The following is a 13,886-nucleotide window of genomic DNA, read 5'->3' as shown; positions in this document are numbered from 1 at the left end:
CAAACGCCTGTACCGCAGGCTCAGACCAGTCAGAAAAGTCGGTACCCTTCTTAGTCATGTCAGTCAGTGGTTTGGCAATCATAGAGAAGTTCTTAATAAATTTCCTATAGTAATTGGAGAAGCCAAGAAATCGCTGAAGCGCCTTAAGATTATCAGGCCGATCCCAATGTAGTACCGCCTGCACCTTTGCGGTGTCCATCTTAAAACCTGAGGCGGAGATTGTATAACCCAAGAACGGTAGCTCCTGTACGAAAAACACACATTTTTCAAGCTTGACATAGAGCCTGTTCTCTCTGAGCAACTGCAGAACCTGTCTAACATGCTCTATATGTGTATCATGGTCGCGAGAGAAAATGAGGATGTCGTCAAGATAAATTATAACGAACCTCCCCAACAACTGAGAGAAGACATCATTAATGAAGTGTTGAAAGACCGCCGGTGCCATAGTCAACCCAAACGGCATTACCAAACTCTCAAAGTGACCCTCAGGGGTATTGAACGCTGTCTTCCACTCATCCCCCTGACGGACTCTTATAAGATTGTACGCCCCCCTGAGGTCCAGTTTGGAGAACCACCTGGCACCAACCACTTGGTTGAATAAATCGGGTATAAGTGGCATAGGGTAAGGATCACGGACCGTAATCTGGTTGAGTTCTCTGAAATCCAGACACGGGCGTAAACCGCCATCCTTCTTTTTAACAAAGAAGAAGCCAGCAGCCAGAGGAGAAGAGGAAGGTCTAATATGACCCTTGCTCAGGCTATCCGCAATGTATTCCTTGAGAGCTAGCCTCTCGGGACCTGAGATATTAAACATTCTAGCTTTAGGTAACTTGGCCCCTGGTTTCAACCTAATAGCACAGTCATAGGGGCGATGCGGTGGTAGTTCCGAACAACCCTTCTCAGAAAATACATCCGCATAATCCAGCAACGGCTCCGGGATACTGGGGGTCAAAGCGGAAATACATGTAGCCAGGCACCTCTCCTGACACTCCCTGCTCCACTGAATTATGTCCTGGGTCTTCCAATCAATAACAGGGTTATGCATTGACAACCATGGAAAGCCCAGAACCATCTGAGCCGGTAAGTTACTGAGCACCTTACAAGTTACCCGCTCTGAGTGTAATACTCCGATGTGGAGTTGTATATCCAACACACACTCTGTGATCTCCCCTTGAGACAACGGGGAAGCATTGATGGTAACCACCCGGATGGGGTTCGGCAATTTCTCCACCGGAAATCCCGCTGTATGCGCGAATCTCTCATCAATGAGATTGGCAGCTGAGCCACTATCAATAAATACTGTAATAGAGAGCATTTGCCCCCCAAGTACCACCCTAGCAGGGAGCATACACTGGGAAACCATGACGGAGGATACACAAAGGCTCAGACTAGACTCCTCCAAACCCTCTGAGCCTATCAGTTTTCCGCCGGCGCGCCCTTCTTAGGTACCAGGGGGCAAGCGTTAATAAAATGTCCTCCTTTGCCACAAAAAAAACAGAGCCCCTGCCTTCTGTGCCAAGGACATTTAGGCTTGTTACTCGGTGACTGTGCTATACCAGCGATCTGCATGGGTTCCACGGATTCACCCGAGGCAACCTCACCGACCACTCCCCCACCTCCCGGAGGCAACGAAACCAGCGCCCCCTGACGGAGACGTCGGTCTATGCGTACTACAAGTGCCATCGCAGCCTCCAGAGAGGCGGGAGTCTCGTACATTAGGAGAGTCTGTTTAACCCTTCCTGAAACCCCATGCAAAAATTGACTTCTAAGAGCAGGGTCATTCCACTGCGTGTCCACTGCCCAGCGCCGGAATTCCGTGCAGTAATCCTCAGCTGGTCGATCACCCTGTAGCAGTGAGCGTATCTTAGACTCTGCTAAGTTTAATCTATCCGGATCGTCATAGATCAAACCCAGAGCAGAGAAAAAAAAATCTACAGATTCAAATGCCGGTGAGTCTGAAGGAAGTGAAAAGGCCCAGGCCTGTGGGTCACCACTCAGCAAAGAAATCACCAAGCCCACGCGTTGAGCCTCATTACCTGAGGAATGTGGACGCATACGGAAATACAATTTGCATGATTCACGAAACACCGTGAACTTACCACGATCACCAGCAAATCATTCAGGAAGGGGAAACTTGGGCTCAGCTGCCCTGGCTGCAGCCTCAGCAGGTACTGCAGGAGCTGACAGGCCTTGTTGCTGGACCGCCCCCCTGAGTTCAGTGACCTGTATGGATAGAGCCTCCAGCTGCTTGGTTAGGGAAAGTATAGGATCCATAGTAAGTAACCCCTATATTCCCTATCTATACCTTTTTTTTTTTTTTTTCTCTCACTTTATTATTTGGGCCGACTATAATGTCATGGTATGCCTAGGTTACTTTAGGCAGAAACCCCGGGACCCCTGCGATGTCCCTCAGACTAGGGGAACCCTGTCTGTCCCTCTACCCAGGGTTTACACTGAAGGTGTGCCTGCCTGAGCCTCCACCCTGTCCCTGTCTCCTGTCCAGCCCTAAGCTGAACCCACCACCCTCCACCCAGTGAGGGGACCAGACACCAGACCCCTCAAATACGTATGGACAGGGGTAAAAGAAACACCACACAGTTAATACACAAGGGAATACAATAATGTGCAAGGGCAACCAAATATATATATAACAGATTGGAGAAAGAACCACTGAGGGATATACTGCACCAGATATCAGACGCTCCAACACCACCACTGCTGACCGGTATTGCTAGCACTAGGCTAAAGCTATAGTCGGCGACGCCCATAGTCAGGACGAACTATTTAAAGACTAAGGGCGTGGCCCAGCCCTCAGCCAGCATGACAACCTGGTTAACCCTATCCCGACTGGAACAGAATACCCAACAGGGTATTACCGCTGTCTGCCGGACACCCTGGTGTGAACAGTGTCCGACATGACAATTGCCACCCGTTACAACCAAGGTAGGCAGAAGAGCATCTCTGAACGCACAGTGCGTCGAACTTTGAGGCAGATGGGCTACAGCAGCAGAAGACCACACTGGGTACCACTCCTCTCAGCTAAGAACAGGAAACTGAGGCTACAATTTGCACAAGCTCATCGAAATTGGACAGTAGAAGATTGGAAAAACGTTGCCTGGTCTGATGAGTCTCGATTTCTGCTGCGACATTCGGATGGTAGGGTCAGAATTTGGCGTAAACAACATGAAAGCATGGATCCATCCTGCCTTGTATCAACGGTTCAGGCTGGTGGTGGTGGTGTCATGGTGTGGGGAATTTTTTCTTGGCACTCTTTGGGCCCCTTGGTACCAATTGAGCATCGTTGCAACGCCACAGCCTACCTGAGTATTGTTGCTGACCATGTCCATCCCTTTATGACCACAATGTACCCAACATCTGATGGCTACTTTCAGCAGGATAATGCGCCATGTCATAAAGCTCGAATCATCTCAGATTGGTTTCTTGAACATGACAATGAGTTCACTGTACTCAAATGGCCTCCTCAGTCACCAGATCTCAATCCAATAGAGCATCTTTGGGATGTGGTGGAACGGGAGATTCGCATCAGGGATGTGCAGCCGACAAATCTGCGCCAACTGTGTGATGCCATCATGTCAATATGGTCCAAAATCTCTGAGGAATGCTTCCAGCACCTTGTTGAATCTCTGCCACGAAGAATTGAGGCAGTTCTGAAGGCAAAAGGGGGTCCAACCCGTTACTAGCATGGTGTACCTAATAAAGTGGCCAGTGAGTGTATATATATATATATACACACAGGGGTTGGACAAAATAATGGAAACACCTAACGTTTTGGCATCATAATCTTCGGACATGTTGTAAACATGCAAACCGTGACATATGGTAATGTTTTGTAGTTGATTATTTGTGTTATGTGATATGTATATGTAAATTAACTGTTTGTTTTGCAGAATTGTAAGAATATTGATGAAAACCTGATACCAATGGCAGACCTCTCGGATTTTCAAAGAGGCCAAATTGTTGGTGCTCGTATGGCAGGCGCTAGTGTAACAGAAAGTGCCTGAATGCATGGCGTGTCAAGAGGTACTGTCTCCAAAGTAATGACTGCGTTTGAAAGAGAAGGAAAAACGTCCGCAGCAAAGCACAGGTCCAGCCGAAAGTCGAAGTTGACTGAGAGAGACCGTCGGACTCTAAAGCGAATTGTGAGAGAGGATCGCCAGACCACGGCTCCTAAAATCACTGCTGAGCTCAATGAACACCTACAGAACCCGTCGGGAGCTGCACACATCTGGATTACACGGAAGAGCTGCAATTCGAAAACTGCTGCTTTCAATGACATATGTTTCCAAGTGTTTAGAGTGGTGTAGAAACCTCCAGAATTGGTCCCTCGAGCAGTGGAAACGTGTGATATTCTCAGACGAATCATCGTTTACCCTATTTCTGACCTCCGGCCGAGTGTACGTTTGGAGACAGCCGAAAGAAGCATTCCATCCAGACTGCCTTCTCCCAACCGTAAAACATGGCGGAGGTTCTGTGATGATCTGGGGTGCTATTTCATGGAGATCCGCCGGGCCAATGATATCCCTTCATGGAAAAATTAACAGCCGTGTTTATTTAGGCATTTTGGGCGACCAAGTGCATCCTATGGTTCAAGCAATGTTCCCGGAGGGGAACGCCATCTTTCAGGATGATAATGCACCAAATCATACAGCTAGAATCGTTAAAGCATGGCACGAGGAACATTGTAATGAAGTTGAGCATCTCATCTGGCCCCCACACAGTGGCGGATTAAGTGGACTATGGGCCCGGGGCTGTTCATAAAACCTGGGCCCCTGTACCCCCCTTCCCACCTGAGCGCTGCGGTCCCCGTGCGGGAATTGACAGCCGTACGGACCGCAGCACTTGGTTTGCTGCGGGTCCATACGGAAAACCCGCCACCATTCCACCACGTGTGGACATGGCCTAAAAAGACGTTGCACATAAGCTGTAGGCCTACGGCCAATACGCACAAAATCACGCTCCATCACCCCATCATTGCCTGCTCCATCACCCCATCACTGCCTGCTCCATCACCCCCATCATTGTCTGCTCCATCACCCCATAATTGCCTGCTCCATCACCCCCATCACTCCCATCATTGCCTGCTCCATCACCCCATCACTGCCTGCTCCATCACCCCCATCATTGCCTGCTCCATCACCCCATCATTGTCTGCTCCATCACCCCCATCATTGCCTGCTCCATCACCCCATCACTCCCATCATTGTCTGCTCCATCACTCCCATAATTGTCTGCTCCATCACCCCATCATTGCCTGCTCCATCACCCCCATCATTGTCTGCTCCTTCACCCCATCACTGCCTTCTAGACCATCACTCCCATCATTGCCTGCTCCATCATACACACAGACATACACACACACACACACAGACATACATACACACAAGACACCACCTCTCTCCTCTCACCTGTCCGCAGCATCGCCCGAGCTTCCTCCCTCACACAGCAGCGGCCGCTGAATGATGACGTCATTCAGCGGCGCTCCTCTGTGTGAAACAGGAAGCGCGGCCTCCGGGCAGGAAGCAGGACGGACCCTTGCCGCTCCGCCCCTGCTATTCACTCTTGCAGGCAGCGGAGCTGCCGTGATCGCATCGCTCCCTGCCCGCCGCTGCACTGCACTGCAGGGTGGAATTGCTGCTGCCGCGCCGCCCCCACACACATGCCGCCTGGGGCGGACCGCCCCCCCGCCCCCCCCCCCACCACGCTACGCCAGTGCCCTGGGCCCCCAAAAAACCTTGGGCCCGGGGCGACCGCCCCATCCGCCCCTATTAAGATCCGCCATTGCCCCCACAATCCCCAGACCTCAACATTATTGAGTATTTATGGACGATTTTAGAGATTCAAGTTAGACGTCGATTTCCGCCGCCATCGTCGCTCAAAGAACTGGAGGGTGTTTTAAGTGAAGAATGGGCTACAATTCCTTTGGAAACAATTCACACCTTGTATGAATCCATACCTCAGAGAATTGAGGCTGTAATCGCCGCAAAAGGTGGACCTACACCATATTAAACCAACTTTTGTTGATGTTTCCAGGTGTTTCCATTATTTTGTCCAACCCCTGTATATACATGTCATTGAGACACACACACTATTACATATATATATATATATATATATTTATTTATATTTCATAGAGTTCTACATAGCAGAATAGCTGCAAAATCAATTGCCGGCTTTTGTAAAATCATTCCCCAACCCGACATGAAATGACACATGGTTTACATACAGTAAACCATTTCATGTTTTTTTGTATATGTCTTTCACTAGTAATTCGATGAGGGTTTGTGTGTAAAATTTGGGAGGTGTAGGTGTTAATTTAAGGGGTTAATTCGTTGCAAAAAATTGCGTGAGCTCCCATGGTAATTTGTCAACCAGAGAGATAAAGCAGGTGAATGAGGGCAGATTTTAATAGCCATGAGAGGGACCATTGTTTTTGGCCCCCCCTGGCTACAAAAATCTGCCCCCAGACACCCCAGAAATGGCGCATCTATAAGATGCGCCTTTTCTGGCACTTATCCTCTCTATTCCCGTTGCCCTGTAGCGGTGGCGAATGGGTTAATAACAAAGGATTAATGTCACCATTCGATTGTAAGGTGACATTAAGACGATTAATAATGGAGAGGTGTCAATAAGACACCGATCCATTATTAACCCCAGACTATGAAAGGGTTAAAAACCACACACAGACATTAATTAAAAAGTCTTTTAATGAAATTAAGACACCAAGATTTTGACAAATTTTTATTACTCTGCTATTCCAAAAATAAACCATGATCTACAAAAAAAACCCCATAAAAAATCAACAATATCCTTACCTTTCTGCCGTTCAGTCATGTCCCATGCTGTAATCCTTCACAGGGGGTTAAATAGTTTACAAGAAGGACCGGTGCTAATGCGACCAGCCCCACTGTAAACTACTACAGAATGAATTAGTTCAGCTCTGCGCAGCCTCACTGGTTGCCTGGATATGAAATAATTAGCGTGAGAAAGTTTCTGACTTTTTTCCCACGCTCATTAGTTCACCTCAGGTCAGCCAGGTGACTCCACGCAGCCTCAGTGACGTACCAGGGTAATTGGGAAGAGCCGAGGTTCTGGTGCGGCTGAGGGCTGGTGTTATTAGTCTGGGAAGGGATCAATATACATGGCCCCTTTCCAGCCTATTAATATTAGCCCACAGCTGTTTGCTGAGCCTTTGCTGGTTATGAAAAATAGGGGGGACACCATATCAATTTTTTGGGGGGTCCCCCCTTTTTAATAACCAGTGAAGGATAATGTGGGCAAACTGTAAAGTGCTGCGGAATATGTTAGCGCTATATAAAAAGATTATTATTATTAGGCTATGCAAACAACTGTGAGCTGTTATTAATAGGCTGGGAAGATCCATGGATATTTGCCCCTTCCTAAAATAATAACACCAGCCCCCAGCTGTCTGCTTTCCTTCAGCTGGTTATTAAAAATAAAGGAGACCCCAAGCCATTTTATTTATTCGCTAAATACAAGAACAGAAAACTACACATGCAAAGCACTGATTATATATCTTGCTGACATGTTTCTATCTATACTATTCTGACAGTTCGGGCTCTGAATTTACGGTACTTGGCTGATGAAATGTCGGGTTTCCATTAAGAGTGTGTGTAAAAATCAGATGGCACACGCATGATTCGTGTGCTGTGCCTTTTTTTTTCTCACACCCACTGACTGGCATTGGCAAGTCTTGTCCAATTTGTGAGTCTGTGATTTTTTCTCAGTCAGATCCAAGATGAAAACAAAAATAATCAAGATAAACACTAAATCAGTGAATAACATCAGTCAGAGTGCTATCCGATTTTTTTTATCGTATTGAACTCGTCCGATTTAGACGCAGATGAGAACGATCTTTAAAATGCAGAGGGGCAATATGACAATGTGCCAGGTGTCTACTATCAGAAAATAATTAGGCTTTGGTGGTGAAAATCAATTAATGTTTAGTAATTTAGTTTATATTTGTACACCTCAAAAGTGCAAACATTGTCCTAGTTACCCGAGACGTAAAATGTCAAGAAACCCATGGCAGTGAAAGGGTTCATTGCTGTTTTACCTGTTTCTTCAATGACACTTTGTTCCTCTATCTTCTCTATAGGTTCTTCCTTTTGCGCTGGGGTCTTTTCAGTTGTATCCAATTCTGAATTTTCTTTTTAAATCACATAATACATTGCATTAGATATGCATTATACGTTTTTTTGCAACTGTCTTAGTTACAGAGACATTAAAAACTGTCTAGTTATGCCACAAATTAGATTCTTGTGTTAGACGTCAATGTTTTAAAAGGAACTTGTCATATTGAGAATAGTATCTGATCTGCAGACAAAGTGAACCTGTCAGCAGGATTGTGCACAGTAACCTACAGACAGTGTCAGGTTGGTGCAGTTATACTGATTAAAATGATACCTGGTGATGAAATCCGTCTTGTGGTTGTTCCAAAGTATTGCAGTGTGCAGGCGCTGGGTCTTTCTGACCTTTCCCGGCACCTGCGCACTGCAGTACTTTGCTCTGTCCTCAACAGGGCAGAGAAGTACGCCTGTGCAGAATTGCAACGCCGGAGAACGATGAAGCAAGCAGGAGGATGGCATCGCAAGATGGGAGGCACCGGACCCGGAGCTGCAACAACCATCGGACCGGACCGCCCCCCGGGTTAATATAATAAAAGTTATTTTTCTTATCTTGCAGGTTGGACCTGGGGGCTTATCTACAGCATTATAGAACGCTGTAGATAAGCCCTGAAAGGCAGTGGTCGCATCTTATAGCTGCCAAAACAGCTGACAGGTTCCCTTTAAACAACAACCACAAGACAGATTTCATCAACCAAGGTATCATTGTAATCAGTATAATGGCGCCGACCTGACACTGTCTGTAGGTTACTGTGCACAAGCCTGCTGACAGGTTCCCATTAAGTTTCAGTAATTAATTGACATTTCTGGTGTTTTTACACATGAGTCCAGTGGGCGGTCCTATTCAGTGTTTAGCACTGAATGACTGTGTATGCAGACATAGCTGTCAATCACTGAGTAGGACAAGCCACCTGACTCTTATGCATAAAAAACACAAGGGATTTCAATTAAAAGAATACAGGTTATACTTAATCTTTTCTAACAAACCTCTACATCATTCTGCTCAGCTTCTCCTTCTTTATACCACCATGTCCACAGATCAGATTGCATGTACAATGTTAGAGGTTCCCTTTAAAGGGGATCTGTTAGCAGGATTTCACACTTCAAACTAGTTCTATGCACATATAGCTTTTTCAAAGACAAGTCCAGCAATACCTTCAAATACCCAGTCTGTTCCCTCATTACTGGGAAATCAGAATTTTGAATTGATATGCAAATGTTAACATGATATATAATTCTAGCTCTATTCCCTGCCAAGCAGTGCCTTCTTCTGCTTTATTGGTGGCTCCATTGCCTGAAGATACACAGTATAAAGGCTGTCAGCCAAGCAGGAGGATGCAGAGAATAGAGCTAAAGTGATGGGGCAGAGAATAAAGCTGGAGTGATAGAGGCAGAGAATAGAGCTGGAGTGATAGAGGCAGAGAATAGAGCTGGAGTGATAGAGGCAGCAAATAGAGCTGGAGTGATAGAGGTTTTAAACATGATGAATTAAGTTACTATATTAACACATTACCTCTAATCATTGCTGTTTTAGTACTATGAAATTTAGTAACTAAATTCTGTAATTTGAAGAACATACACCCATTTATTCTCTACAATTCACTTACCTTTCTCACTATGGTCTTCATCCACCACACTTGATATTTCCTCGGTTTCATCTTCCTTTTCGGTTTCTTTCTGAGATTCTTTCATTAGAATGAGAATACTAATCATTATATTACACTTTTATTAATGAAAATAATGTAGCCATTTAGTTTTTCAGTTATTTTTTCCATTAATGAACTCTATCAATTGAATTGAGATTAGTGATGAGCGAGCGCGCTCTGCTTGACTGCTAATAAATCATCTCGGCGGGATCGAATACCATGCTTGAGTCCCAGCGGCTGCATGTCTCGTGGGTGTTTGACAGCTGCAATACATACATTGATTGCCTATTTGTTAGGCAATCCCTGCATGTGTTGCAGCTGTCGAACAGTGGTGAAACATGTAGCCGCTGCGACCCAAGCATAATATTCGATCACACCGAGAAGATCTATTAGCACTCGAGCATGCTCAGATAACACCTTATCCGAGCATCTTCGCTCATCACTAGTAGAGATCTGACATATCTAATCAACTATCAGTGCCTTCTCCCTGACAATTTTCAACCTAGCAGCTCCCAAATCCTTAAAAAAAACTATTCACAAAGACCAATTTCAAGTTTCGTGTTGCATAGAAACACATCAATCCAAAAAAACATAATTTTCACATTGTCCAGTTACTTCATGGATGGAAGGTACGCTGTATTTTGGGAATAAGAGACCAGTGCAGATATTGCATTAGGTTTTTTATAACAATTCTGACATATTAAGGGACACTTTAGAAATTACCATAGTTACCCACCTTTATTACACCATCCGCTGTAAAGTTATGGTGGGAATTTCACATTCAGCGTGCTCACTCAGTACATACAGGCAATGCCATTACTAAGACTGAACATGTCTACTGAATTAGGATATTGTTTTATTGTTTGTTTGTTTTTTTCTTTCTTAAGTGAAAGGTGTTTCTTTAGAGGAAACTTAAAGAGCAACCATGTTTTATGCTTTTATTTCACAAATCAATAAGAAACACAAAAATAAGCAACTTTGTAATATATATAACAAAATAAATCTATTTTTTTCTCCTCCAGGACTGATCATTTATTCACAAACGTCTCTATTCACAAACGTCTCTATTCACAGGCAAAATCTGTCTTCACCGAAGAAATTTTCACGTTACCTAGATGCAAGACGGCAGTTGGTACTGGTGAGATTCTATGCAGGTGGAAGCAGGAGTGAGGATCTAGAGGAAGAGCTTTTCCCTTCTCCGGTCTACATAGAATCTTGTCAGTAGCACCTGTCATCTCCTATCTCAGTAATGGGAACATTTGTCTTCACTGAATACAGATTTCACCTGTGAAAAGATAAGTTTGAGAATGAATGATCAGTCCTGGAGGAGAAATAAGTAGATTTCTCTAAGATATATTACAAGGTTGCTTGTTTTCATGTGTGTGATGGCGGTGGGTGTGGACTCACAGCATCATTGGCCAGGCTTACCCTAGAGTGGCTACCTGGTCTTGGCTAAAGCCTCTGATGGCTAGGCTTGAGCTGCAGGATGGCCACCAAGTACCACTCCAGGGCAGTGCCCAGACCTACAGCAGCTGATAAAGGGTGTCAAGGCAGGTATAAGTGGTACAGAGGACAAAGACAGAGATGTGTTCAGACAGTTCAAAATCGGGGCAGGTAGCACAGGTTCAAGACTCCAATCCTGACCCAGTTTCTGAGAGATCAGACGGAACGGGTGAACAAGCCGGGTCGGTAACAGGAGATAAAACAGGAACACACCTTGACTAGAAGCTAGAACCGACTATTGACTAGTACCATACATCGGGCAAGGAGTGGAGAGAGGAGGTGCCTAATATAACCACTGCTGGCAGTGGATAGGCCAAGGAAGCTAATCTCTGCAGGACACAGCAGGGTTAAATTCCTGCAGAGACTGGCAGTGTCCCCCTATAATTAGATGGAGACAGAAGGAAGATGCAGCAGTGCTGGCAAGTGCTGCAAGAGGCAAAACTCAGGCAGACGGCCTGACACAAAGGGAAGCAGAGTGGTGACTGCAGTAAGTAGGAAGGAACAGAGGGTGTGTGAGTTACGGGCATCACAATGTGTACTATTCATTTATTAAATAAAAATTAAAACAACAATTACTCATTAAAAAGCCATACATAAAAATTACCAACTGGACAATAGTGTACCAAAGTGTCCAAAAACAGATCAAAGAGCAACAAAAACAGGAGGCACGAGAAGAGGATAAGATGGGAGTGAGGCACATTTTCTTATACCTTCTGCTTTCAATAATTTCTCTTGCTGTAACTTTTTTCTGACAACTTCTATAGCTTTTTCAGTAGCTTCTTCACAAGCTTTTTCCATGGCATTTTGTTTAGCTTCTTCCATATATGGTAAAATAAGCACAGACATATCAAATACCTAAAATACATATACAGAACATATCAATGATATGATACCAGTAAGTGAGTAAAATAAAATAAATAATGCAAGCAAAAGAACCAAAACTTTGATATTTGGTAAGTACATTCAAGATCAATGCTATACATTTTATTTCATATTTTTTGTTAACAAGTAAACAATAATTTGCAGATTTTCCACTGATATTAATGGATAAACCATATATAGTTCATGGTAAACCATATAAATGCATTCTGTGCATAACGTACACATTATATGAATTATTAGTAATTTTATACTATAAGTACATTTGATAAACTGGAGACACTTTGCTTTGAAACGATGACAATGTCACACTCTGTGTCCTGCTTGATGCAGCATGCTGTGAATTTCTACATCATGTATATCAGTGGACATTTACCAGAGTTTTGTGCACAAACTCCATTTGTCTATTTACCACATGCTGACATTAGCTACACACTTCAATAATGTCCGAGGAGCTAGACTTTTTTGTTTTGAAAAGAAAGACATCTGTTGGATGGATACCTGGCCTTGGTATTTCCCTTGTCATATCTGTAAACTCAAAGAGCTGGATATTGACTTAAAGGGCCACTTAATATGGTGGTAATGGTAGTTTCCGAAAGGAGCCACTCCTTGGCTGGGTCCTTCCCTGGAGGAAGATCTGGCTAGTCCCGTGTTTGAGACTCTTAAATGAGGCTCCACGGACTTTATTTGCATATTCGTATTTCCCAGGGAGCAATGCACCTAGGATTTCACTGTGATTGAGCGCCTTTGCCGGCTGTTGCAGTGTTTTCTTTGACTGGTCTCCCTGAGGTCAGTGATTGTTTCGTGATGTTAAAAGGATCCCCGGTATGGAAGTTAGGACCGTTCCACTCAGCGCTGTGGTTTTGACCCCAGGGTCTCTTAAAGGGATCATTGGTATGGATGTTAGGGCAATTCCACTAAGCACTCTGGTTCTGACCCCAGGCCCCTCTTAAAGGGATCCCCAGTACGGAAGTGAGGGAAAATCCACTCTGCGCTTTGGTACTGACCCCAGGCCTCTCTTAAAGGGATCATTGGTATGGAAGTCAGGGCAAATCCATCAAACGCTTTGGTTCTGACCCCAGGCCCCTCTTAAAGGGAACCCCGGTACAGAAGTGAGGGCAAATCCACTCTGCGCTTTGGTACTGACCCCTAGGCCTCTCTTACACCCCAGGCTTCTATTAAAGGGATCATTGGTATAGAAGTCAGGGCAAATCCACTCAGCGCCCTGGTTCTGACCCAAGGCTGACAGGATGATGTGGGATATTAGGGGTAGTAGTCTGGTGGCTCTGGCTGACGGGATGATGTGGGATATTAGGGGTATTAGTCTGGTGGCTCTGGCTGACGGGATGATGTGGGATATTAGTGGTAGTTGTCTGGTGGCTCTGGCTGACGGGATAATGTGGGACATTAGGGGTAGTAGTCTGGTAGCTCTGGCTGACGAGATGATGTGGGCTATTATAGTGAATATGGCTATGTGGAGTGGGCGGGGCTATACACTCAGCTTTATATATATATATATATATATATATATATATTTATACATATATATATTTATATACACACATACAAGGTGTATATATATATGTATATAATCATTATAATTTGTTATAACTAACTGTAGTTGGTTACTATGCCCAGGCAGCGCCGGGCTCTTCAACTAGTAGATTATAAAGGTCAAATGTGGTGACAGATT

At 44.8% G+C, this 13,886-nt stretch overlaps 1 protein-coding gene across 4 annotated transcripts in view; it reads right to left on the bottom strand.

Annotated features, from left to right (window-relative positions):
* The window catches only part of AK9 (adenylate kinase 9), a 211,726-nt gene that overhangs the window by 117,618 nt on the left and 80,222 nt on the right, over nt 1–13,886 (bottom strand). For all 4 annotated transcript variants that reach the window (XM_073576031.1, XM_073576028.1, XM_073576030.1 and 1 more), the window contains 3 exons: nt 12,025–12,169; nt 9,773–9,850; nt 8,096–8,188 (listed from right to left, as the gene is read on the bottom strand). In XM_073576031.1, the coding sequence (XP_073432132.1) occupies nt 8,096–8,188; nt 9,773–9,850; nt 12,025–12,169 (316 nt within the window). The remainder of the gene's footprint in view (nt 1–8,095; nt 8,189–9,772; nt 9,851–12,024; nt 12,170–13,886) is intronic.

Source organism: Dendrobates tinctorius, unplaced genomic scaffold (assembly GCF_039654945.1).
Source record: "Dendrobates tinctorius isolate UK_male_01 unplaced genomic scaffold, ASM3965494v1 ptg000046l, whole genome shotgun sequence".
Classification (NCBI taxonomy): Eukaryota; Metazoa; Chordata; class Amphibia; order Anura; family Dendrobatidae; genus Dendrobates; species Dendrobates tinctorius.
Note: the sequence above shows the minus strand (reverse complement) of the source record. Positions and strands in the feature narration are given on the sequence as shown.